Source organism: Stylophora pistillata, chromosome 10 (assembly GCF_964205215.1).
Source record: "Stylophora pistillata chromosome 10, jaStyPist1.2, whole genome shotgun sequence".
Classification (NCBI taxonomy): domain Eukaryota; kingdom Metazoa; phylum Cnidaria; class Anthozoa; order Scleractinia; family Pocilloporidae; genus Stylophora; species Stylophora pistillata.
Genome location: NC_142528.1, coordinates 56,509 through 83,080, shown reverse-complemented (window position 1 = coordinate 83,080; position 26,572 = coordinate 56,509). Strand labels below are relative to the sequence as shown.

The 26,572-nt window shown below is 38.3% G+C and overlaps 3 protein-coding genes across 6 annotated transcripts in view; 1 reads left to right on the top strand and 2 right to left on the bottom strand.

Annotated features, from left to right (window-relative positions):
- LOC111338113 (integrator complex subunit 1) overlaps nucleotides 1-13,762 on the bottom strand; it is a 32,540-nt gene extending 18,778 nt beyond the window's left edge. For 3 of the 4 annotated variants that reach the window (XM_022944542.2, XM_088736453.1, XM_088736454.1), the window contains exons 1-20: nucleotides 13,609-13,741; nucleotides 12,864-12,967; nucleotides 12,246-12,278; nucleotides 11,850-12,146; nucleotides 11,448-11,644; nucleotides 10,226-10,641; nucleotides 9,869-10,061; nucleotides 7,703-7,848; nucleotides 6,136-6,277; nucleotides 5,980-6,017; nucleotides 3,670-3,814; nucleotides 3,415-3,526; nucleotides 3,185-3,305; nucleotides 2,910-2,987; nucleotides 2,530-2,714; nucleotides 2,157-2,253; nucleotides 1,947-2,038; nucleotides 1,015-1,075; nucleotides 646-721; nucleotides 146-270 (exon numbers count right to left, since the gene is read on the bottom strand). In XM_022944542.2, coding sequence (XP_022800277.2) covers nucleotides 146-270; nucleotides 646-721; nucleotides 1,015-1,075; nucleotides 1,947-2,038; nucleotides 2,157-2,253; nucleotides 2,530-2,714; nucleotides 2,910-2,987; nucleotides 3,185-3,305; nucleotides 3,415-3,526; nucleotides 3,670-3,814; nucleotides 5,980-6,017; nucleotides 6,136-6,277; nucleotides 7,703-7,848; nucleotides 9,869-10,061; nucleotides 10,226-10,641; nucleotides 11,448-11,644; nucleotides 11,850-12,146; nucleotides 12,246-12,278; nucleotides 12,864-12,945 — 2,636 coding nt within the window. In that variant the 5' untranslated portion in view covers nucleotides 12,946-12,967; nucleotides 13,609-13,741. Of the gene's footprint in view, nucleotides 1-145; nucleotides 271-645; nucleotides 722-1,014; nucleotides 1,076-1,946; nucleotides 2,039-2,156; nucleotides 2,254-2,529; nucleotides 2,715-2,909; nucleotides 2,988-3,184; nucleotides 3,306-3,414; nucleotides 3,527-3,669; nucleotides 3,815-5,979; nucleotides 6,018-6,135; nucleotides 6,278-7,702; nucleotides 7,849-9,868; nucleotides 10,062-10,225; nucleotides 10,642-11,447; nucleotides 11,645-11,849; nucleotides 12,147-12,245; nucleotides 12,279-12,863; nucleotides 12,968-13,608 lie in introns of all 4 variants that reach the window. The other variant, XM_022944541.2, reaches the window with a different exon arrangement.
- Nucleotides 13,763-13,845: 83 nt separating this feature from the next.
- LOC111338126 (putative ATP-dependent RNA helicase DHX40) lies at nucleotides 13,846-26,353 on the top strand. Its single transcript, XM_022944554.2, has 16 exons — nucleotides 13,846-14,146; nucleotides 16,751-16,914; nucleotides 17,603-17,848; nucleotides 18,136-18,334; nucleotides 18,433-18,532; nucleotides 19,559-19,645; nucleotides 19,753-19,824; nucleotides 19,917-20,027; nucleotides 20,518-20,598; nucleotides 21,241-21,513; nucleotides 21,617-21,719; nucleotides 21,896-22,005; nucleotides 22,439-22,511; nucleotides 22,698-22,784; nucleotides 22,915-23,053; nucleotides 23,143-26,353. Exons 1-16 carry the CDS (start codon nucleotides 13,855-13,857, stop codon nucleotides 23,256-23,258), a joined length of 2,253 nt encoding a protein of 750 aa, XP_022800289.2. The 5' UTR covers nucleotides 13,846-13,854; the 3' UTR covers nucleotides 23,259-26,353.
- LOC148721194 (uncharacterized) lies at nucleotides 24,002-25,943 on the bottom strand. The gene is made up of 3 exons (XM_088736104.1): nucleotides 25,937-25,943; nucleotides 25,552-25,721; nucleotides 24,002-25,351 (listed from the first exon to the last, which is right to left on the bottom strand). Exons 1-3 carry the CDS (start codon nucleotides 25,941-25,943, stop codon nucleotides 24,002-24,004), a joined length of 1,527 nt encoding a protein of 508 aa, XP_088592230.1.
- Nucleotides 26,354-26,572: the final 219 nt, after the last annotated feature.

The following is a 26,572-nucleotide window of genomic DNA, read 5'->3' as shown; positions in this document are numbered from 1 at the left end:
CTGAATAATAATAATAAAAAAAACCCTCGCCCTTCAAAATTGAGAAGTAAACAGTTTTTGTTTGCTCGTAATTCTCTCTTGCTAGTCTTTTGAAGCCGTTTTCTGAGTGTCGTTCTTCTGGAAGAAAAGATCCAATTGTACTTACACAGGGTCCATGCTAATCAGCTGGCTCAGCAACAAGCTGTTACTTTCTGTTATGGCCACTTTAGTTGTGGCTGCAGCCAGGTGTGACTCAAACAAAAGGATTTCTTCCTTCTCTGCCTGTGCCAGCTACAAATTAGAATAACAATAATACAGTGTATTAAGGTATGGCCTCCACGACCCCAGCCTGCTTCCATAGAATGGAGCCACTTGCACTTAAACTACTCTCCCAAATGGAATGAAAAATAGCCCCTCCCTACCCCCCTCGTGCCCCCACCCCCTCCCTCCACAATTGCATCGTGTCAAACCGCAAAATCCTTTGACAGAGGTACATTGTACAGCAGCGTTTCTTCAGTGGCTAGTTTGAACGAAAAGAAACTTTAACACAGACCAAGTTGTTGGCTTAAATTCTTTGTTGCACCAAGTTCATTTTTGAGAGTGTATAAAATAATTGCTAGATATGATGAAATGACATTACGACCAGTTCTCAATGTAATACAGTACCTGAAGTTCTTGAGAAAGTATCTCATCTTTTTCTTCACTTGTCAGAGCAGCGGTTGGTGGTGGAAATGTAAAGTTGCTACAAAGCAAAAAGTTAACAATATCATAAATTGTAAAACTTTATTTGATATGCACTTTAAAAAAATTTTCATTTAACTCTTTCACTCCCAAGGTCAAAACATAAATTCTCTGCAATGTTTCTCATACATTTTTCTTGACTATTGCTATGGGAATTCGATGACAAATCAAACAGATTCCTTTAATTGAAATTTTACTTTTTACTAAACACCTTTCTGCTTGAAAATGTATTGATAATGTAAGGTGAAACTCCTCTTTAGTCTCTCCTGAGAGTTCAAATATTGGTGTACTTACTTTGTCATCAATATTTCCATCAGGCATTTGAGCATTGGGAAGTTATCCCATCCAGATTGTCCTTGATAAAAGAAAAAACAAACAAACAAACAAACAAAAAATTGAAATAATAAAAAAAAAGGTTAACAATCAAAATATTAACAGCAAGGGTGGAGAGACATGTAAAGTCATCAATCAGGCCACAGTAATTTTATCACTTCATAGCTTGATATGAACTAATAACCTTAAGGTTATTTGACAAACTTAAAAAGAAATGTAAAAGGATAATACTTAGTGTTCTCCTATTAGGGTGGTAACCACTCAACTTCACTACCCTTAGTTTCTCTTATATATTATTACTCCCTACAATTGCTTGGAATCCTTGAAAAATTTAATTTTAATGTTTAAAAACATTCAAGTAGAAGGATTGCTCTACTGGTTTGAAAATTTCTTTGACCCCTTGTGTTTTAAATGAGGGAGGACATCTATAATACTATCAATTATTGTTACAATACCCCTTGATGACTTATACACCCATGAAACCAGAAATAAGGTGATATGAATTATATCCCTAGGGATTAAGTGTCACGTAATAGATATTTTTAACACATGATGCTCACTATTCATTTCATTTCTTTAAGTGAACTAAATAGAGCAGAACTAGATGTAACATGTATATATGAATAAAGGCTGATAGTTTCGAAAGAAACTGTTTGGGGCTGTGTCGGTGGGAGTAATGAAATAATTTGGATATAGCAACAAAATTGAAATGGTAAATGGCCACCGTAATGATTAAAAAGGTTGACGCTTCGAGCGTTGGCCCATTCGCTCCGACGAAGGGCTAACGCTCGAAACGTTAGCTTTTGTAATTGTTACGGTGGCCAATTTACCATTTCAACTTTGTTGATATATCCAAATTATAACATGTACATAAACTACATGCACCATCTCACCTATTGAAGAGGGATTGAGAGAAGCAACTATGGCAAGTAAGATCCAGGCTTTCCAGTACAGATTAGCAATTGCTAACTTTGGGGCAGCATATCTATAAAATTGGTGCAACAATAGACTTGTTTGAAAAGCAAATAATAATTATAGTTCAACACAACTTTAACATGTTTTTGAACTTTTGTATGTCAAATTCAGGCTTAGCCCTTACATACCCTGAGGGAAGAATAATATCCTTTGGATGATGATAAGCACAAAGGTTGAGAACAGCATCCAAGAGCTCCACACGATTCACAGAGAGAGACGCATCTCCTGATAGTGAAATGTTGACCAATCACAATCATTACATTTTTGTCTTCAAACTGACGATGTCATTTAACTTAAGGTAAGTGAGAAAGAATACATACAAAGGATGGAAAGACAGAGAGAGACGCATCTCCTGATAGTGAAATGTTGACCAATCACAATCATTACATTTTTGTCTTCAAACTGATGATGTCATTTAACTAAAGGTAAGTGAGAAATAATACATACAAAGGATGGAAAGACTCTGAGGAATGAATCTTAATCACAAAATCTCACACAGACCTGACTGTGATCCTTGCATCCAGGAAGAAGGTAGTTTGATTGCTGCCACTCTCCTGACCAATGAATCTGCTATCTCAAGGGTCTCAGTAGGTGTTAGTGGCAGCTCGTTAGAGAGGCCAATGATAATGGTCCTCATTAGTGTATCTTCTTGTATAGGTACCTCACTAACAATGCTTAACAACAAACTAAGGAATGTAAAGAAATGGAAGGCTTGAAACTAACATATCTTCCCATGGTGAGATACTGAAGAACTACATGTAACAAACTTAAACCCATTCTAAACTACCGGGTACATACATGTAAGGAAATGGATAGACATTAATAAATATTGTCAAATTTGTCTTGAAAAGCCATTCAGAAAAATTAGAAATTATTTTGACCTTTTGTCATTCTCCGGAGGCCAGTTGTCTTTTCCAGTGTAGCTCTCAGCTGGATCGAGGAAAAGCACTTTGTTCATGCTTGAAAAAAATTGACTCAAATTAGAAATAAATAGATGAAAATTAAAATGAAAATGGCTGCACCATAAACACGTAATATGTAGAGGATCACAACAGAGTTAAGCTAAGGTTAACAAGATTGTGAGCATGATATCTAATTATCGATCTAATTATTTGATCAATTCTTTATTACCTGTACATGCACACATACTACTTACCATGATAAGAAATCTTTTCCACTTGGAGTGAACATTTTAGGGACAACAATGTGCAACCACCAAACTGCATCACGCTGGATTGTGGAAACAGACTTGTGAAACTCCTCAAGTACTGATGTATCTACAATAAATGAACAACAATTCACCAGCAGTTGGTAAAAATAAACAGAGCTGTACAGTTTTGTTGCACTTAAAAACATCGCAGCAGGGGACAAACAAGTCAACTTTACCTCTTTTTTCCCCTCTTGCAGATCCACTGTTGAATGATTCCTTGACAGTGGGCGTTATACTAAGAAAAGTTGCCATAGTGATAAGATCTGCCAGGGAAAGTAACATGCGTTCCTTGGAAAGAAAAACATACCATCAGTACAAGTTCATACATTCCTGCTACTGATAATGCTTTTATGATTGGTTCAGTGGTACAATTCCACTCTATTGGCCAACTGAGCACTTTTTTTGTCTCAACTTTCATAAAACTTCCGAACCTTAATGGCAGCATCCAGATCCCTGAACTGAGTCTCAGTTCTTTCCTTCATGAATCCGCGACACAATGCCACAAAGTCTACATCATGTCTGAGAGCTCTGACAACTTCTCTCAACAAGGACCGTGAGGCTCTTAAATAATCTTCTCTGTAAATAAAAATGGAAGCAAAAATGTTAAATTGGACAGGGATAGTCTGTGGTAATTAAATTAGTTAAGGGAAGGTACGTTTCTTTATCGGGAGGGGGTGGGCTGGGGTATTTTAGAAATTTTTTGCCAAAAAAGTCATGGCCCTCCCACTTTCCAGATTGGATTAATGCATGACCCTTCATAAATGCCTAAACAAAAGGATCTAACCCTCCCCCCACCTCCTCCAAGACAAAAATAACCAGAAGTGAAAATAACTGACTGGAAGTGTTGCTCACATAACCATGTCTGCGCACAAAGCAGTTAATTGCGTGGTGTTGCACAGTGAAAACTTGAAAATGGGCAAGGATGTGCAAGGAATAGAAAGAGGGAAATGCGCTTGTGGAGAATGCGAGGTTTTCATGAGGTCAGATGGAGCAACTTTTCATGAGGTCAGATGGAGCAACTTACGGTGGCCAATTTACCATTTCAACTTTGTTGATATATCCAAATTATTTCATTACTCCCACCGACGCAGCCCCAAACAGTTTCTTTCGAAACTATCAGCCTTTATTCTAAAATGGATGCCCGCTACTCCTCTGACTCTGTTGGTAGCACATCGAGTGCGGGAACAAGTGAAAGTACAAGTCCAGAGAAGTGGAAAGATGAAGATCTGGGGTGGTTCCCAAACCCCAAAGGGCGAATATACTGAGTTCTCAAATAGCATTTTGAGAGAAAGGTGAGCTTTGTATGGAGTATAGGCAAATGTCGTGTAAAGAGAGAAGTGGCAAACTACGTAAATTTTGCGAGAAGGATGAGACTACCAGTGCTCCACTTCCAACTCGACAAACATATCCCGACTATGGCAAGCTACCAAACTTCCACTATCTCTCTTGGAGTGCAACCCCCACTGATGGCCGTGAGCCAGATGACTTCCAGCCTCGAGCTCAGATTAAGTGATTGTTTGAGGAAAGTGAACTAGTCAGTGGGGACAGTGAAGCTATTAGAAGGTTTTCAGATAAATACATTGTCCCCGAAAAGCTTGTAGCAGAGTATGTTGAGCACCTTGCCCAGATAAAAATGTGCAAGGAGAAGAAGAAAGAGGAGACTGATAGGGAGCGAATGGAACGGCTGAACCGGGAGTACAGTGACATTGACTGGGTTGGACTGTACAACTCTGTCATCCTTGAGGGTGAACAAACTATCCTTGTACTTTTCCCATCACAAGATCACCTTCAACGGGAAGAAAGCTGAAAAAGTCGCAAAGATAAAAGCGCACATTGGTAGCTTGCTGTACAATTTAATGGGGCATCAACCACCTTAGAAGCTGGTCCCCAATCAGAAATGTACAGCAACAAGTGACCTCGTCACTTTCTGAGGTGGAAACTGACTCGCAAAGTGATGTAGTAGATCAAGTTATCGGTACAAGCCCGAGTAGCTCAAGTAACGAATCATCACCGGACACTAATTTTATACCAGAGACCCGCACTGAAACATTACCGATGTCAAAATATAGACGAAAGCGGGCACAACGGTCAAGAGAGAATATTACGTTAGTTGGGACAAGATCGTTTTTTGACATAATATTTCGACATCTATTTAAAATGATGAAGATTGATTTAGACTGGTAGCTTTGCTTGTATATATAAGTTTTAGGTTTCTATACACTTTGCGTGTTTGGTGACAAATAATTAAAAGTAACCGAGATGGAGTAGTTTTTTCCTTGCCAAAAAAAAAAACTGTGACCCTCCCCCAGCTGCATATCAAACAGGTTTGACCCTCCCCAATTTGTAAAATATTTACTAATGACCCTCCCCTCCGAAGCCCTGGCCCACCCCCCCCAATAAATTACGTACCTTGCCTGAGTTTGATTATAATTTCAAACAGTCAGTCAGTAATCAAAAACAGAGTTTGATGACGTTTCCTGTCAACACTACATAAGGAAGAAGACTTGAAAATAAATGAGCAGCAGATTGTTATTAATCAGTGTCTGGTGTATAATATGTTTCCTAAAGCAAATCTTCTCAATTAAAACAAAAATTGATGACTGTGTCCATGAGGATCACATTTCCAAACTGCTTAACAAAATTGCCTTAAAGTTCTTTTTTAAATAACCTAAAGATGAATTTAGAAGTACACATCACAAATGCATCAGTCTATATAATTTATTTATATTTATTTCACTTACTTGTTGGTCAGTAGGTCTTGAAACACCATAGCCAGTAACTGAAGAAAAATCCAAAAGAATTTAATAAATAATTACAACTTGTTAGACTGAAGGGAGTGCTGCTCACATAGAAAGAGGACAACTAAACATAAAATGTGTTCAGCATATCTTACAGACCTTGGCTGCCTTTTCTTGGTTACTCTGGAACAGAGTACTAAGCAAAACCATGTTATTAGGATTGCGAGCATTGGACAGTTCATTGTAGATCACATACTTCAACACTGTTCCTAAATTCTCCGTGTGCTGATTAGCTAATTCTCTGTGAGAAAAAGAAGGCAAAGTTGGTATTTACTTAGTTCTTTATTAACCGAGCGGGAGGTCTGTATGGGAGAATATTGACCGAGGTCGCCAGTACAGTCCGAACGCAGTGAGGTCTGTACCAGCAACCGAGGTCAAGATTCTCCCATACAGACCGACCTAGCTTGGTTAAGAAGATGTATATTACATGGCTGTGTCTTATATGCTAATTTTTTTTTTATTAAAAACTGGATCATTGGATAATGCAATTAGAGAATTTTTATTGGCTTAGCCATTATGGTATATGAGCCGATATACCATAATCTAATATCTGTACATTGTAACATCTGGTTTCTTCTTACCAAATAAAGTCGAGAAGATTTGTCTAATATCTTGGGGGTGTTTTTTTAATAAAACAATCATTCCACTAGTGCTTGTTGGATATGAGATGATTATAGCCAACTCGGCGCTACACACCTCGTTGGCTATCTATCATCTCATATCCAACGCGCGCTCGTGGAATAATTGTTAAATATTCTTTGTACCTTGTTTTTCTAGACCGGTCTAGATGCCGCTCTAGATGGGAAAATCTATACTGCTTTCAATATTGATTTCAGCCAATCATATTCGTGAATTCGGTGGTACCCAGTCTTTGTGAGACACAGCCATATAATTATTAATAAACTGGGATACTACTAAGTATTCTTGTAGCCTTATAAATTGACTGAATGCTGTTAAGCTTAATTCTGTCGCATGAAGTGAGTAAGGACATTTCTAATGCCTTTGTATAGGTTGTTAGTTCATTGATAGTTAATCATAAATGATTAGACTGGGCTTCAAGCCAGACTCCTCCCTGTAGTATGTGGTAACCATAAGGCTACCACATGTTCTACACTGTCTATTTATTAAAAATTATGTCGAAGGCAAATATTGCTCAGAAGTAAGCAATGCTTTTAAAAAGAGGATTACACCAATAATTCAAAGTAAAGTTCACTGCCCAAGGTTCCCTACAGTGTGTAGTAAGTTGATAGTGTCTCAAAACTTAAATCACTGTTCTTGATCCTTGATTCTGGAAGACTTTCAGGATTGAGGCTCAAGCCCAGTTTGGAGACTATTGATTTAAGTTTTAACTTCCTTGGTTAGCTATCTTTTTGTGAGCAAGAATAAAATTGTTTCCTTGATACTACAGATAAAGATCCTCAAAAAGTTCTTGGAATGTATCAATTCTCCACCCCTGAACCTCTAACATCCCGCCTCAGATTTCGATTCTCAAATCCTTGATTCTCCAAAGAGTCAAGGATAACAAATTGAGTTTTGAGTTAAAGTTAAGACTGTCTACTTACTCTTTAGCTATACTGTATACAATTAATTCTGCCACGTGCACATAACCTTCCATACACTGTATTCAAGTATAAAGTACTGAAAATCAGCAAGGATATGTACATACTTGATGCAGTTGATATAATGATTGGCCAGAGGTTTGGTCTTCAGTCTCATTCTGACCAGGTTACTTATCACTTCAACATCTTCACTGCTGTGTGTGTTACAGTTCAGTGCAAGAGACATAAGCAGCTCTTGAGCTGGACGAGTTAGCTGATGATTAAAAATAAAATGAACTTCATAACACTTGGAAATTAAAATGGTATTTGCAAACCATCTTGTTGAACTAAATATTTAAACACAGTTTCCTAACTTTCAACTTCACCCTCATTTCAACAACTTTGCTGTTTCATCACTTACGGTTACTTCCTACCTTCAGAGGCCGAAAAGATGTTTTTTTTTTGGACAAGATTGAAGTTAGACATTTTAACTAACATTTACAGAAACAAAAATTTAACAATCTCAAAAAGCTTATTAGAAAAACATATTTTCAAATAAAAGTTAATAAATCAGGAAGGTGTTATAATCTCGTAAATGGGCGAACCCCCCTGGGAAATATTCGCAGTAATTTCATGTCATTTGCATATTTTGTTTACATTGCGCACATGACAAAATTCACACGTGGAAGTTATCTGCTTGTGGAAAGTCTTTTCTCATGGATAAAAAACATAACTCAAAATTAGAGAGGAGTCCTTGGGTAAAGAAAAAGGAAAAAACAGGCCCAAAGAAGAGAGAAATGGCAGCATTTTGTCAAAAAAAAAAAAAAAAAAACAGTCCTCGCTGAAAGCGACAAAGGCTCTTGGTTTGGCCAGGAGCCTTCAACAAGCTCAGCATCCGCTGAAGATTGGCAGCATTCGTTTATCCTTGGGGCAAGCAGCTTAAAAACTAAAGTCAACACCACAGAAGGTTGTAAACAAGATTCTTTGTCGGAATCTGACAAAACAGTTGGAGAAAAAGAAAAATACAACAGATTTACCCTTTCTGCCACGGGTTTTTCCATCCCCGACTTTGTCCATTACTAAACGATCAACAGAGTGAGATAAAAAAATGTGACTGCTACGTGATACTTTTCCCGGGAAAATCTCGCTCCATTGTCATTGACGCAAGGAGGTCTCATCTTCTTATTGGTTTGCAGTTTCAGGAGGCGAGATAATCTCCGGTGTGGTGGTAGTTGTTTACAAACCTTTAGGAGTTAAACTCTCACATTTGATTTTGAGAGGAATACATCCCCTTTGAGTGAATTTATAGGGTACATAGATTTGACCAATTTTCATGAAATTTCACCAACACATTCCTGAGATGCTGACAAACGAGTCACGAAATTTTGATATTTGAAATACTTTTTACGTGGTGTCCATTTACACAACACACTTTACATATTTTTTACTATTCTAACTTTAGATGTGAATAACTAGACAACCAATCAGCTAATTTTCTTGTGCTGCGGGATCCGATACCCGATAAATTCAATACAAGGACCCTCGGTCGTTTCACGCCTTACTGGCTCCTGACACTTCCTAAATGAAAAAATTGACTAATTATATTTTTATCATAAACTGCATTTATTAAGCTAATTGTTTTTATGTATACTTTGTTAGGGTTTTCTTCAAACTAGTGCGCATATGAATTTTTTCCCGAAGGACACTCACGAAGGTAGGAAGTAACCTTAACTTAAGATTTCTTAGGGGCACACATGTTAAGAAAAAGAGTTGGCCCAGTATGTCTCATCCACTGATAGTATACATAATAGTTTACATGTAAACTTCAAGTCTCTATTCACCCTTTATATATATTTCAATTCTTATCAGGATTAATCTCCAAAACATTTTTTTTGATTGATTAAATATTTCCCGAGATATGCCGCCTCAAAGTTCATCCTTTGGCCACACCCTTTTGATTTGGCTGGGCTAAGTTTACTCTGGTAACTAAAAGTCCCTCATGACGTCACAGCAAGAATGTCTTTCGATTGATGTGCCTACATCCACTTGAATATGCCTTTGGACGAATCTGGTGTATTTGAGCAACCAGCGACCACGCAACAAGTTGGCATTTTCACATAATTTTACAGCAATAGACACATGTTCTTATACAAGAAGTTAACATTTGTTCTTGCTGTGACGTCACTTGGCCCAGTAATTCTCTCCCGGCCAAGTCAAAAGGACGTGGCCAAAAGAGCAACTTTTATAAACCTCTGAGGGTGAATAGGGACTTTAAGCACAGCAAGACATTTTACCTTGGGATTCTGCAGCCACATCTCTAGCCTCTGAGACACTAACAATCTGATATGATTGTAGCCGCAAGTTACTGTCAGCAGCTTCAGAAGGTTACGAGTAACACTATCCAATGTCTGCCGTCTTGTTAGTTGATCTTGAACTAATTCTAGAATGTATGTGTGGATGTTGTGCTTAACAGATGGTGACATGAATCTATGGATTAACAAGAAACATCAAAATCATGTGATGTAAAATGTAAATGAACCTAACCTAAAATCAATCAAAATGATATTAAATTAATCAATGCATTTCACAACATGTTTTAATTGATTAAGTTTGATCTTATAAAATCCTGAAGGATGAATTCTTGGTTTTACCTTAAAATAACTGGAATATCATCCTCCTCAAGTGTTGTTGATGTTTCCATTTCCTCAACAACTTCATCTTCCTCTTTTGTCCCTCCAGCAGCTCCACCAGCTGTAGTCTGTTCAGTTGCTACTTGCTTTCCAGTGGGATCACTATGTTGTCGTGACAGTGTTCGTGGCACAGTTCTGGTCCCAAACGCTGTCCATATGTTCTCCACAAAACTGCGACAATGTTCATTGTCAACCCATACCCTGTCTCCTAAAGCATCTTCAACATAGACTTTCACAAATGACTCTGGCCAGTCATCTTCCTCTTGGAAGGTGTAAAGCAGAATGTTGCAGGCCATCATTGGTACTAAAGCATTTGATCCCTTATTTGGTTTGATATTCAAGGAACCACCCTCACGTTTTAAGATGCTTGTCAGTGCCTACAGAACACCACCATCTTATGTCAAATGCGTATCCTCTCACTAAGCATGATCTACCTCGCCTTTACAACTATTACATGTTCAACACACAGAACTTTGAAATCATATCATGTCTGGCTGCAGCTTAACCCTTCAACTTGCATGAGTGACCAAGACAGACTTTCTCCTTACAATATCAATACAATATCAAGCAGATTAGTGTTGAGATTAGAAAAAAAAAGACAATCGGGGAATTATCAGTTGATCCAACACCAAATTTTCCAAACTTACATCATGAGAATTGTATGGCAGATAATATATGGAAGTGAAAGGGAGTGAAAGGGCTAAGTAGGAGCAGCTGCAATTCTTTTAACCCTTTCACTCCCAAGAGTGCCATATGGCACTCTGGTGTGCTTGATTTTAATACTAATTCATTTTAAAGTACATTTTTTTCATTCTTTGATAACTTTAAAATATGGTTGTTGGTACTGAGACCAGAACAATTATCTCTTTAAGAGAGGTCTCTATTTTAAAGACATTTAAATGGATCTTCAGCAGTCAGAGTGGCATGCCAAAAAAAATCTAGATAAAATAAATATAATGGTATCTATGTCTTAACATGGCATAAGCACTGTAATGCACTCCTGCATCTGTCAAAGTCATGGTTTGCTAGATGTTTCTAATAATGTTCAAGTAACATGTAGCGAGGACACAGATTCACAGGAAAACTGCACTTTTATCATACAAAAAGAGCAAAAATAAACTATTCAACCAACAGCAAAATTGAACAATAACATACTCAAAAGGGGTAAGTCAATTGTGCTCACCTCAAAAATTCTATTGGAGAGGAAATAATCAGGCCTGCTTTTTGCAAGGTACATCAGATTCATGATCATCATTTGATCTGGTTTGGCTTTGTTTAATTTTAGGTTTTTTATGGCTCCTAATAGAAGAGCCTCCACTCTTGATTTGTCACCAGTGGCATCTGCATCAAGGACCTGATCTTCAAGTTCTAATGCACTCACTGTAAATTAAATGAATATGAACTAAAAGTCTAAAAAAGACTTTCCATGAAGAGGCACGATAGGTATAACAGGGTAGTAGCAAGTCTGAATAAAATATTCACGTGCAGCTGTACATATAGTTGGAGCTATCAGAATTTACACTGTAGCTGGAAGAAATATGTTATTATCAATTCATATAAAGAAAATAAATAAATGTATATAAACCTTCAATGGGTGTAACTTGTCCATGCGACAGAGACTGCACACTATTTCCAGGTCTCTTGCTGCTCTCTCCATCTCCACCTTTAAAGGAATGGGGAGGATATGTGGGAGATGACAGCTTTGGCCTCTTAGAACCTCCCAGGGGAGTAAGAGGAGTAGAGGACTCCCTCTTCCTGTCAGACAGAGATGACCCAACTGGTTTCTTTGAAGGCATAGCTTGTGGTGGTTTGAGTGGCTGGGAAGGTTTCAATGGCTGAAGAGGCTTCAGCTCACTTTCTGAAGTCCTGGAGCCTCTGCTGCCTATTATAAACAAATACAGAATTCAGAAAGAAATAGCAACTGCAAAGGACATTATAATACGATAGCCTTGCAGAAGGGCTAAGCAGTTAGAGGTCTTACCAAGAGCAATGAAGTCTCCTGGTGGTAGGTGACCTGTAAAATATAAATATAAAAGTGTTCAGTATTCATCTCAATTTTTAGGGATGGTACAAATGTGGACTCCCATTCTGGAGCCCCTTCAGGACCCCTTCTGGATCCCCTTTTGGACCCCCTTCAGGACCCCTTCTGGACCCCCTCACCAAATTAAAAAAGGATGAAAACAATAAATACCTGGTGCATCTTAGGAGGTCATCATCAAAGTGGCATTTCATGCTACAAACATTTGCCTTAATCTTCGAAAAGTGCTACTAGAAATGTCAATTCTCCGGTGTGCTATTGTGGGTGCTATTTTGTTTATAAGTTAGAGTGAGGACCTCGGCACAAGGCCACAAAACTTCTAGTGTTTCCTCTGATCAGCTGCTCCAATCAGATTTTTTTCCACCATTTTGATTGCATCATTTCATGTCCTTGGCTACCACTGCTGACCAAAAAAATTGTGGTCATCCATACACAGAGCTCTATGGTGAAATGTTGAAGATAGGTGTGCAAGTTTTTCGCAATTTGTATGCAATCTCGACATTCCTGAAGCCATCCATAAACAATCACGACATTTTCTTGCCAAACAATCACATACCTTACCTTCAATGTTCCACCATAGAGCTCCGTGTATGGTGACCACAATTTTTTCGGTCAGCGGTGGTTGCCAAGGACATGAGATCATGCAATCAAAAAAGTGGAATAACCTGATTGGTCAATCAAAGGAAAAGACCGGAAGTTTTGTAGCCTTATGCCGAGGTCCCCAGTCCAAAAGGGGGTCCAGAAGGGGAGTCTGCATTTTGTACTGTCCCCAATTTTTATTTCATAAGTACAGTATTGTTATGATCGATGTAAGGGGTGAAAATTAAGGCAGCCAATTGGCTTAGGTGGACATGGAAATTACAGAAAATACTGCTATTTATCCCTTCAATATAAATAAATGAAAATCACCATTATTTTCTAAACACATAGACATGTGACGTCTATGGCTTGTTGATTGAAAGATGATAAATAAAAATTTAACTCAGATACGATGAACATATGAAGTTCATATATTTTGAACTACGGTTATAGATACGTATGATGCACGATCCTCGTAGTAGAGAGCGTTAAATTTAACTACCAGTTTCCATAGCTAAGTGAGGTTTAAACGCATCCAAGTTAAGAAGCGGAAGGTGCGAATGTTCTACACCCGTGGGGATCACTCAGAATGTTTTCCACCAGGTCGGTGTATAATTTTACAGTTTGAAATGAAAACGTAGTCGGATTAGACTATAAAAAGTAGCTACCCCTTCTCGACTTGTAAAATGTACTTTCATCGGCTCCAATCAATGAATAACTACCCCACCTCTTGGTCCTATTTTGGGTCTTCTTGCTCCAGGTCCACCCTTATTCATCGTGACAGGGACAAAAGTTTTTAACAACTCAGCACTTCAAAATCACAATAAATAATACTTCGACATCGTCGCCATGTTCGAAACAAGCTAGTGTCCAGGCTCTTCACAAGCAAAATGAGTTGTCATTCTAGTGAGCAGCGGTATCCATTGGTACATTACAATGTATGATACATGAAGATTTTACCTCGATAAATAAGATGGCGGACAACTACAAGCAGGAAAAGAGAGGACACAAGTCCAAGTCTTCTTACAAACAGGATTTACCGATCAGGGATTATAGAAAAAGATTGGTGCAGGCAGTAGAAGAAAATGAATTTCTAGTCGTTGTTGGTGAGACAGGAAGCGGTAAAACAACCCAACTTCCGCAATACCTTCTCAAAGCTGGTGTCACATCTAGAGGAAAAATGATTGGTGTAACGCAACCACGACGTATTGCAGCTATTTCTGTAGCCACGCGCGTTTCTGAAGAAATGAAATGTCATTTAGGAGGTGAGATTGTTACACTTAGCCATAACTCGAGGGAAACTCGTTGTTACATGCAGTTAGGGTGCTTTACACAAATTATTCGATACTGTAAGGTTATGGTCTCATTTAATTATATATGCATAATTTCTAGCAATTTACTTTTAGTACAGGCTGGAAGTAGCCTGTATAATCTGGCCGAATTATACAGATATATTCACAGTTATTTGTTTGAAGATTTCATTTTTATTTATTATTATTTATTATTATTGTAGTTATCATTTGTATTACTTTTATAACTTTCATAATAATTATTTTGAATACTTTTATCACATCTGTCTGATTGAATTGAGTAAATCACATTATGAATAAGTTATAATATGTTATGCTATGAATAAGTGATAAATCCTTAATTAGTCAATCATATACAGTCCAACCTCTATTAAGCGGCCACCCCTGGGACTTTGAAAAGTGGACGCTTATTAGAGGTTGGCCACTTAATAGAGGTACAATTTAAATTGGATAGGAATGGCAGAAAATATGATTTTATTGACTGTATATAGCAAAATACTTTTAAAAAGTGAACATATATGGAGATAAATCCAAAATTCATTCTAACAAAACATCAAGTACATTTCCAGCCCATGCATAGTTTTGCCCATGCATGCATCCATGAGAATGAATTAAATGGCGAAACAGTTCTTGGACATGTTCCCAAGCTTATGGCCCTATGTCTTACAAAATTTCTCAAGAGGCCAACAAACAAAGGAAGAGCTGTTGTGAAAGGCAAACATGTAAACAGAGGGGCCGGCTATGGTTTAGAAATTCCATGCGAGTACTGCTTCACCAGAGACAAGTTTTCAATTCAATGGTTAAAATCAAAACTGCGAGGAGCAAGGATTTTTGTAGATTTCCAGTACAGTAGTAATAAAGTTTTCCACTACAGATTTCGGTTGTAACAAAACAGTGGTTCAGCTCTATCTATTGTTAGCTATCGTTATGTTTGTATAGCGCCGGATGTGAAAAGTTTGCATGTGTATGTGGCTTGTGACTTGTTATAGTGGAGATTAAATTGTAGTTCTTGTTTTCTTGTTGTTATCAGTTATCACCTTATATCATCTCTCACCATTTCGCTTGGAAAGATAATTTGCTGGCCTCTTGATGGAGGTAAAAAACCATATAAATAATACAATTACGACAGCAGAAAGGTGGCTGCGGCCACTTAATAGAGGTGGCCATTGAAAAGAGGTATCAAATACAGCAGTTAACTGACAAATAAATCGGGACTTTGGAAAGTGGCCGCACAATGGAGGGTGGCCGCTTAATAGGTGGCTGCTTAATAGAGGTCGGACTGTAAACGGAAAGTCACAAACTAGCCAACTTCTAAGTCTAGTGTGCAGCACAAACAGGTATCAACAATGTCCATGGAGGGGGGCTTTGGGATTTTCAGTTTTGCAGTTTTAACTGATTTTTGGATCGGTTTTTCGGTTTTTGGGCCAAAGAGGTTTGGTGTTTTGGTTTTGACCTTATGAGCGGATTTTACGCGTTTTTGCATTCGGTTTTCGGTTTTCACTAAAACTCTGATGCGGTTTTCGGTTTTTCCTTTTTGAGCTTTTTAAAGGAAATGTAGCGATTTTGTCAGGTTTGCATGCGGTTTTCGGTTTTGGAGGTTTTTTTCTCCGGTTTTGCAGTTTCCCAGAGGCCCTAATGCCCCCCTCATTAAAGCATTTAGGGACTTGCGCTTTATCAGAAATGGGAAAAATGTAGAAATAAACTTACTAAGGAAGGTGGCAGAAGTAACTCGTGATCAAGCATTTTTGGATCAATTTTATTATAGGTAGTGTCGGCCGACATGGCGACTGAAATGTCAACCGACATATTGGTCGACAGTTGGTCGATAGTCGGTCGACAGGTGGGTCGACAGTCAGTTGATAGTTGGTCGATAGTCGGTTGATAGTCAGTCAATAGTTGGATAGTTGGTCGATAGCCGGTTGATAGTTGGTCGATAGTCGGTCGATAGTCGGAAGATAGTCGGTCGACATGTCGGTTGATATGTCAACTGACTGACAAGTGTCGCGTCTCGGTGGAATATCAGTCAAGTGTAGGTGGATTATCGCTCAAGTGTCGGTGGTCTGTCGGCTGAGTGTCGGTAGTCTATTGGTCAAGTGTCTGAACTTTATCGGTAAATATAGTTTGAACATCACTCGTGTGGTTGTGTATTGTTGCAGTGTCAGTATTGAAAAATTTGATTTGAAGAAGAATTTGATTTGAAGGCATAAAATTTCAGGTATATGATTAAGTGTCAGTGAAGTATCGGTGAAGCATCGGCCTAGTGTCAACCGAGTGTCGGCAAAGTGTCGGCTAAGTGTCGGTCAAATATTGACCGACTGTCTACCGATATGTCGATCAACTATCGGCCAACATATATCGGTCGACGTATTGACCGGCATGTCGACCGACTATCAACTGACTATCGACCGGCTGTCGACCGACTGTCGACTGACATGTCGGTCGCCGGGTCGGTCGCCATGTCGGCCGACACTACTTATAGTAACATTGATCCGCACTTTTTATTCTTGATAACTTAGTTTCTATATTTCTTCTAAACACTGTCAAAACTGGTTTCTTTAGAAATGGTTGGATATCAAGTTCGGTTTGATGATAACACCAGTGATAAAACTCTGATTAAATACATGACTGATGGCTGCCTTTTGCGGGAATTCCTTGATGATTGTGCACTTAGCAAATACAGTGTAATTATTCTGGATGAAGCTCACGAGAGAAGTTTAGATACAGTAAGTGCACTATTGCAATATATTAAGTTTAGATACAGTAAGTGCACTATTGCAATATATTAAGTTTAGATACAGTAAGTGCACTATTGCAATATATTAAGTTTAGATACAGTAAGTGCACTATTGCAATATATTAAGTTTAGATACAGTAAGTGCACTATTGCAATATATTAAGTTTAGATACAGTAAGTGCACTATTGCAATATATTAAGTTTAGATACAGTAAGTGCACTATTGCAATATCTTATTGCAATATATTAAGGTCCTGCATGTAGTAGATTTGATTTTTTATTTTGGGGGATTATTGACTTGTGCTAATCATTTTAATGCATTTCTTCACAGAGTGGTTGATGAGTAACAGTAATTTGTTTAATAAATATGAATACTCTGTCTAAGGGAAATAGGATAAAGAAAAAAAATGCAATAATAAGCATTTACATGTACTTTCTCAAAGCTAAGATTTTAAGACATGTTTGAAGGACAGTAAAGAAAATTGATGAGGAGATCTTGAGAGTGAAGGCTCACTGTGAGAAACCTGGAATGTGCTTTTTTTATTTGTTTACTGGGTCTATAATTATATCAGTAATTAGATATTCCCTTTCGATTCAACTAAGGCATTACAACTATTTTGAACTACACCATTGTGATTATTGCCCTAAGGTGCTTTTTACTTGTCTCTGTTTTGCAGGATATCTTATTTGGATTAGTTGGGAAATTATTTCATGATCAGAGAAAAAATTTAGGTACAGAAGATAAACCTACAAGGCTCCCAAAAGTTATTATCATGTCAGCTACATTAAATCATGAGAAGTTTTCTGAATTTCTTGATGGATGTCCAGTCTTTGAAATTCCTGGTCGCTGCTATCCTGTGAAAAATGTATTTTTGGACTATGTTGGTGTCAAGGACTTACGGACACCAAGTTATCTGAAAAGGGTGAGTCTGTTTAATCTATTAATAGCATGTGCGAATTGGTCAGAGCACTTACCTCCAATTAGTTTGTCTCAGTTATGATGCCTGAATCTGGTGTAACATTAATTTTGTACATGTAGGTTGAGTTAGCTTTTGATGTTCATACTTGCTTTGAGGACTTTTTCCCACACTCTCCTCTCCTCCTCCCCCTTCAAAAAGCAACACCTTGAATTCTAATTTTACCTGGAGGCAATGAAAGAGGAGCCCCTCAATTGATGCGCCACCGATAAATTCAGTTTAATGTTTTGTAGGCTATAGAGACTGTGATGAAGATTCATCTTGAGGAGCGTCCAGGAGACATACTGGTTTTCCTAACAGGACAGGATGAGATTGAACATGCATGTGACAAACTGTTTGAGAGTGCTGAGAAAATTGACTATAGCCATGATGTCCATTACAGTGAAGTGGAAGCCATGTTGATTCTTCCCCTTTATGGCTCCATGACAACTGGTTTGTGCAGTTTTCATCCACTCATTTTTTAGATTCCTTTGGAAAATGTGTTTGTACTGTTGGTTGATATTACAATAAAACATATTTCTGTTTTGCAGAACTACAGAAGAGGGTATTTGATCCACCCAGTTCTTCTGTGAGGAAGGTCGTGGTAGCAACAAATATTGCTGCCACATCACTTACTATAGAAGGAATAAGGTAAACATACAAAGTTAACAAATGTAAAATTAGGATGGAGTAGTTAATTTAGATGATAGGAAAGTAGGACAAATTTTCACAGCAGGATATATGTTGCTATACAAGCATACCATGTTGAACATTGTGTAATTTTTCTAGAATCAGATTTAGTCCAGATTCTCTTGGTAGCATGTGGCATTTTCTCTGAAGTTGTCTTGTGGTTCAAATGTTGGACTTACCAGACATGCAATATTCATACTCGTACATTGTGATGTCACAAATCTTTAGTTAGCAGATGATCAAGGGGTGTGGGTGTGGGTCACTGTGTTATGTTTATGGGCCAAACAGTTTTCTTTTACGACACCTCCCTCCACCCAGGGGAGTATATATAGGACTGGTACACATAACAGGAAGGAAAGCTTGATGAAATGTTGGGGGTGACCTTGCATTTGGGATGGGCCAGCATCCCATTCAGTGAGGTGTAAAAATACTCTTAGGTGTAGTTGCTTCATGCTTATAAATTATTTATTTATTTATTTAGTTTCACCAACTGGCAGGGACACCGCAACAGCTTGCGCCAATTACTGTGGGCCCAATAAACCAACCCATCCCACCCCAGGGGAGGACATCCATCACACAGTAATCTCATGTGTGGGAAATTAATGTCTCCTACCCCTCCTGCAGGAGATGGGACCTCCATTTATTCATCCCTATCCGAGAAGACCAGAATATCTAACCATTTCTTGATGTTATAGAAAGGCAGAAAATTCTTCTCAATTATTGTAAGACCCTGAGTGTTGGTCCGGCCAGGGCTCGAACCCTCGACCTCCTGCACAACAGTCCAGCACTCTATCCTTTGAGCTAACCGGAAGGCAGTTAGCTCAATGGATGCTCTTGAAACTGGGATAATTTTTGGCTGGGTGGGTCACTTGGGGCTCCAATAAAAACTTTATGGACTTGCTATAGATGTTACAGGTTGAGATTGAATTCAGGTTCAGTGGTTTTCAAATGAGTTTGAAATGCCATTTTCTTTGTTATCTTGTATAGATATGTTGTGGACAGTGGCTTTGTGAAGCAGTTGTCATATAATCCACGCACAAGACTTGACTCACTTAATGTTGTTTTGACATCAAGGTATTATTAGTACTGTACATTTATTTTTTAAATCTTTTTAAAAATTTTTTTTCTCAGGAAATAGCATTTATTTTTATCTTTAGATCTCATGTTGTTTTCTTTTCTAGATCTGAAGCCATTCAAAGAACAGGGAGGGCAGGTAGAACCGCACCAGGAAAATGCTTTCGACTTTATTCAAAGTAAGTAGATACAATAATACATTATATAAAATAAGTAGCAATGTTTGGTTGTTCGCTTTTCAAGTCTAAAATTTATTTTTTGTTTCAATCAGGGAGGTTTATGAGACAGCTATGACCGAAGAAACAATTCCTGAAATTCAGAGAACAAGTCTGAGTCATGTGGTTCTCTATCTCAAGTCCATGGGAATACATGATGTTTTAGGGTAATTGCATCTTTCAGATCAAAAAGGAAATATTAAATGGTCTCATTTATTAGAAGATCAAAACTGTACAATACCAGAAGTTATACCCGGGATCCCTGGGATTTCCTGATTGTAACACCCTGCAATGTAGCAAGTTTACTCTGACATTCAGTAATCAGCAGCTAATGACAACTTCCCTTTCTGCAAACTCTCTGAGGAATGGGTGCAGAGGACAAGTGACAATTGCAGAGTGAGAAAGACTACTAAGGAGAAAGAAAGAAACATTTTCTCCCTGGCTTGTGCATCTAGCGAGGTTTCCCTAAAGAAACAGCCCAAAGGATGATTCAGTTAAACAACACCTTAATTATGACCTTTTCAAAAATGCTTGTATTTACTTTTCTAACCTTTTGGAGTTTATGTTATGGCTTGGATAATTTGATTAATCAGCAATCACTGTGATGATTGACCTTAACCACAGCATTTTAATGCCATTTTTTGTCTGTTTTCATAGCTTTCAGTACATTGATCCACCAGAAGAGAGAATGATTCTAGAAGCATTAAAACAACTCTATTACTTTGGAGCATTGGACAGGTAAATCTAATCTTCAGTCCTGAGCAGATTTCCAAGTCTGGTCATTTTTCATTCTTTTTTTAGAAGCGTGGTTCTGAGAATTTTTAAGTTAAGTACTGCATTGAGAATTGTTTACCTAGCATTGCAATATTCATAGTTAATCACATTCCTTTAGAAACTCTTTAATTATCAAACTGCCCAGGGCTTTTTATTCACAAAACAAGTCATACAAACTGTTCCAATGAGGCCTTAAACTGCTATCTAAAATTAAAACTTAAAATTAAAACTTAAAATCCAAGCTTTCACTGATCAACGGCCTCATCAAGGGTTATTCAGTTTGATTAAAATTGGGTTTGGTAAACTGTTAAAAGAACTTCAATCTACCAACAATATAATGGGGCTATATGTGTCAAGGGAATTAAAAGAGGGGGAAGGAGTTGGGAAGGAAAGAGGAGAAGGATATAGAAGTCAGGGGAGGGGGTTGGGGTGACCCATGAAGGACTGCTAGCCTATCGAGAGGGAGGTGGACGTACATGTGTACTCATTCCTTCTATGAGTGGACTCATGTGGTTAGTCTTTTCTGAAAACAAGGCATTTTTATAGACTCTAGTGAAAGACATGTTAATAAAACGCTCAAAACTTAAATTTCAATTTTGTTTTCAGGGGTGGAAATGTTACCACCCTAGGTCAACAGATGACAGAATTTCCACTTTCTCCAGGCCTCTCCAGGACAGTGATATCCTCAGCTAGCCTTGGTTGTGCAGAACTAGTACTTGCAGTGGCTGCCATGCTGTCAGTTGAAAATGTCTTTGTAACTCCGGGAGGGAAAAAGAATTTATCGACTGCCACAAATGTTCATAAAAAACTGGCGGAGGAAGCCGGTGGAACAAACGACTTTGCAACACTCCTGTTTGTCTACAGGCAGTGTCATTCCAGGTTGGTATTCCTGTGCTAAGTTTGTTTTTCTCTGTACTATTATTAGTCAATAATGTCAGATCTTTGTAACCTGTGCGGTTTTGCTTTATCCTGTTCGCTGTAGTCCATCACCTCCGCGATGGTGTCGTGATCATTACATTCACTGGAGAGCACTTAAAATGGCATACAACATACATCATCAACTGGAAACCATCTTGCACAGACAGGTGAACAACCACTATCAATTTATCGTAGCCTGCATTCTGAGTGTTTCCTATAGTGAAACTGGTATATGATACAAATTATCAAACAGTTGGTAAGTTTGATTCGAATTCTCTCCCAGCTCGTATACTAGCCAGCTTAAAGCTGAAATACGAGCTCCTACTTTTTTTTGTCTTCCCAGCTTAGCAAAGATCCTCATCCAAAGAGAAATACAGACAAAACAAAAATGAACTCCAAAGATGTGCTAAGGAGAGTGTTATGCTGTGGATATTTCTGCAATGTAGCGCGGAAGTAAGCCATCCTTTTTTTAAGAGTTTGCTTTACAACTGAGTTGTTAAATTGTCAAAGCGAAAGGCCAACGCTCGAAATGTCAGTTATTTAACTCTTTACGGTGGCCAGTTTACAATTTCAACTCAGTTGAAATAATGAAATCACCTTGTTACCCCCATCGACACAGCACCACAGTTTCCTTAGAAACTCATCCCGTGTATTTACCTTACTATGCTTTGTTATTGGTCAGGAAAAGTCCCATCACTCTCTTTGCCAATCAGAAACGAAGCTGAAACAATCGCTACTAGACCGCGCACGCAGAACTGGAATAAGAGCTAATGCGCGTTTTTACCGCAGTTGAAGTGTTTGAATTTTCATTAGTTCCTTGAAGCGCTCTACATTTTTTTATATTATTCGTACTTTCATGGCATCTTTTTTGTCTTGTTCTTTTTAGAAGCAGTTCAGGAAATAGTTTCCGCACAATGGATGGGCATGGTACTCAAGTATATATTCACCCATCTTCAACGGTAGAGTTGGCATTTTCACGATACTCCAACTAACAATAGTTGTGTTGCAGAGATGAAGGAGTTCGATTTGCAAATATAACTGAATTTGATTATTTCATCTTGACATGTCAGCATGCTAGGAAGGAACGCAGAGAATGGTTTTAACAGTCATTCTTTAGGACTATTGTTTCTCTCTTTTCTTTTTAGTTATTCGGTTGTGAAGATCAGCTCGAGTGGATAATTTTTCATGACATTATCTGGACCTCAAAAATCTATGTCAGAACAGTTTGCCCGGTGAGTGTGTTTTTTTTCTTGTTCATTTCTTTATAGTTTGAAGAGTTTACTTTTAACCAGTCCGTACTGAGCTGTGAGCCTTCCAAGATTCCTGATGACCAGTCACTTACAAAATTATGTTCCTCTTCAGATAAGATACGAGTGGGTGGGAGACCTCTTGCCTAGGTTACATGAGGTAGACAGTTACTCCTTGTCTGGCTGGGCAGAGGGGAAATTAACGGACAGCAAGCATGATGGGAACTTACAAGAGCACCACGAGACCGAAACAGGTGTGTTTCTTTGTTTTAGAACTTTGACACGGTTAGCTGTACTTCAGTTTGTTCATTTTATAATCTCTGCTTACCTTTTTTTTATTCAGGCACTGTTGCAGACGTCGTTAAAATATCGAAACGGAACACAGAAGACTCTCTTACGGCTGCTAGGCAACGCTTTCTTGAAAGAAAGAGAGCCCGCGAAAAAAACCAAGGCAGATGACCGGAGGAACAACGGCTGCCATCGTCGGATGTGCCCTTATTAGGGAAGCACTGCTAATCACGTTGACAACACATGTCCTGACACACTCGCTATAGCTTACGGCTTCTTGTTGTCACTCGAGCCTCGCATGTGGGCGCAAAGCGGAACGAGACCCACGTGAGCAGGACGGATGTTATCATTTTATTGTGCTTTGACATTTCTGGAGAAAATTCTGTGATGATTTAACTAAAAAGGAGATATCAAATTAATTTACGGAGGTGAACTTGTTTTCATAAAAACATTTCAACATGCCTTCTTTCTATTAAATCATTACACATTCATATGACATACTGCCTCTTACCAAGACACGGCCCAAACCGACCGGTGGAGAGCGGAATACAAGAATAGTTCTGAAAGAATTTGTTTTCGTCCTCTCCCCAGATTTCTCTTGGGCAGTAGTTCTTTGCAGCTTGACGGCAGTAAATTTAAGCCTAATCGTAGAGCTACTGTTCATTTTCGTATCGAAAATCATTTCGTATCATTTTCGTATCGAATGTGAGATTTTCCGCCATTTTTCTTTGGATTAAATTCTTACGGTCATATATGCAGAAGGCAATCAGGAAATCAACACGCTCACTTGATATCATGCAGCCTATTCAAGAAATATTTCGCAAGGAAGCTTTTTCAGTTGTCCCGTCCTTATATTTATGTCGTGATGATGTACATGACTGATAAAAACCCTGGTGCACATTAAAGTGACATGATTAGGATGGAATCCAGTAATTTCCTCGCCGATATCCTCCCCGCTTTTTAGGGGACGTGTTTGTTGGGCTTTTCGTCACTCTTGTCGTGTCTAACGCGGAATCTTTTTCGCAAGCAATGCTTGAATCCTTGCTTTCTGCTTTAAAAGTTTTCACGTTATTCTGCCGCTCTTGATGCGCACTCTCACATACCATACCCGCTTGTGTCTCAGTTGATGTGTCAACGTCCTGATCTTTTTCGCAGGCTTCTATTAAATCCTCGCTTTCTCCTTTTACTGTTTTCACTTTACTTGGTCGCTCTAACTGCTCACTTTTACTATTTTCACTTTCTTCTGTCTCATGATCAGTTACTGTGTCAACGTCCTGGTTCTTTTCGCAGGCTTTTCTTAAATCGCCGCTTTCCCCTTTCATTGTTTTTACTTTACTTTTTCGTTCTTGGTGCTTATTCTCGCTGACTGTATCTGCCTCTTCTGTCTCAGTTATCATGTCAAAGTTCTGATCTTTTTTGCAGGCTTCTTTCAAATGTTCTCTTTCTCGTTTTTCTATTGTAACGTTACCTTCTCGTTCCAAATGCCAACTCTCGCTGATTATACCCGCCTCTGTCTCAGTTATCATGTCAAAGTTCTGATCTTTTTTGCAGGCTTCTTTCAAATGTTCTCTTTCTCGTTTTTCTTTTGTCACGTTACCTTCTCGTTCCAAATGCCAACTCTCGCTGATTATACCCGCCTCTGTCTCAGTTATCATGTCAAAGTTCTGATCTTTTTTGCAGGCTTCTTTCAAATGTTCTCTTTCTCGTTTTTCTTTTGTCACGTTACCTTCTCGTTCCAAATGCCAACTCTCGCTGATTATACCCGCCTCTGTCTCAGTTATCATGTCAAAGTTCTGATCTTTTTTGCAGGCTTCTTTCAAATGTTCTCTCTCTCGTTTTTCTTTTGTCACGTTACCTTCTCGTTCCAAATGCCAACTCTCGCTGATTATACCCGCCTCTGTCTCAGTTATCGTGTCAAAGTTCCAATCTCTATCGCAGGCTTCTCTCAGTTCGTCGCTTTCGGCTCGTGTTATCTCTTGTACTTCAGAGATAAGATCTAAGTTTTCGTTCTCAGTAAATGCTCCAGCTTTTGTCTCCTTTTTTACGTCGAATTTTTGATATTTTTTGCACACGTCATCTTTCCAACTGTCGTTTTCGGCTTGTGTGATCTCGTCTGCTGTACTTGTAAGGTCAACCTTCGCCATTTCAGCTAATATTTCAGTTTTAGTCTCATTCCCTTTTACCACACCTTCGGCCTGAGATACCATTTCTGTTCCGCCGCGGGTTTGGTTCAACTCCGTTTTAAAGTCCTCTTTCTTATCGCTCTACATGATTAAATAATTGGATAACAAAGTACTGTTGTGGTGCTTTAAAAAATTTAATGTGATCAGCGATAAGCTAATAAAAACACTTTCTTGTTATGCCAAATATCTGTATGTTTTTTAGCGAAAACGTCCAAACAGCTAACAAAACATTAGAAAAGGTTTGGAAGCAGACAATTGTTAGAAAGAATCTCAACTTTTACCTGCTTTGAGCTGCTGTCACTTTTCTCTTTCTTGCTAACTTTATTGGCAAAGGTTTTGTACAAGAAGAAGCCTGTAAGGGAAGCTATCCCTACGCCAAGGCAGGCCACAATAATGAAACTTGATTTGATTCTTCCCATTCCTTTTTGCGACAAAATTCGCGTAATGCAATCTTATATTCTAAACCGAATCGTACCAGTGTGAATGCGTCAACAGAGAAATAGCCCACTGTAATACCAAGCAAGATAAATTTGCCTTGTTGTGATATCATAAACATAATTAGAAGAAAGAGGATGAGCGCGAGCATTTGGAACACAGTAAAGAAACTTAATTAACACCCAAGTCATTACAACTCTCCTTACCGAATTCTTCCGACACTGTTGTTACTTTGCATGGTATTATAAAGGCAACCTTCAATGATTGTCTCAAGAGAAAAGCTTCCAACTGTTCGATCTCTATAGACTAGCTCTTTGACAAGGAGGCTCAAGCGAACAAAACGTTATACGAGTTAACGCACCACACACTCAGAAAAACTTTGATTCATGCTGAATAGGCCGGGATATTCTCCTAGGTAAAGGGCGAATTCGATCGTCTTTTCTTATTCGAGAAGCTATTTTATTAATGTGAGGCAAACAAAAACACAAGACAGAACAAAACGAAAAGCGATCAAAATTTCTATAACAGATATTTACTCTTACTTTGAGGATCTAACTCGTGTAGTTTTTTAGATATTTAAAGTTTCGAGTCATGCGGAAACAAATAAGTACTTTTGTCTCGAAAATAAATAAAGAGGTTTTAACTGTATATTGTTTTCTTCATTTAGTATATCATCACTTTATGTTTTTATAAATATGTTCAGTCAATGAGAGCCGTAAGACAGTCTTTTACATCATTTAGTGGTTTTTAAGCGTCAAATATATGACAAAATAACACAGTGACGATATTGAACAATTGTCTTTTCTGTGTTAAAAGGGGCAATTAAACAATACGGGCCAATATTTATATTTAGATCTCCAGATTAAA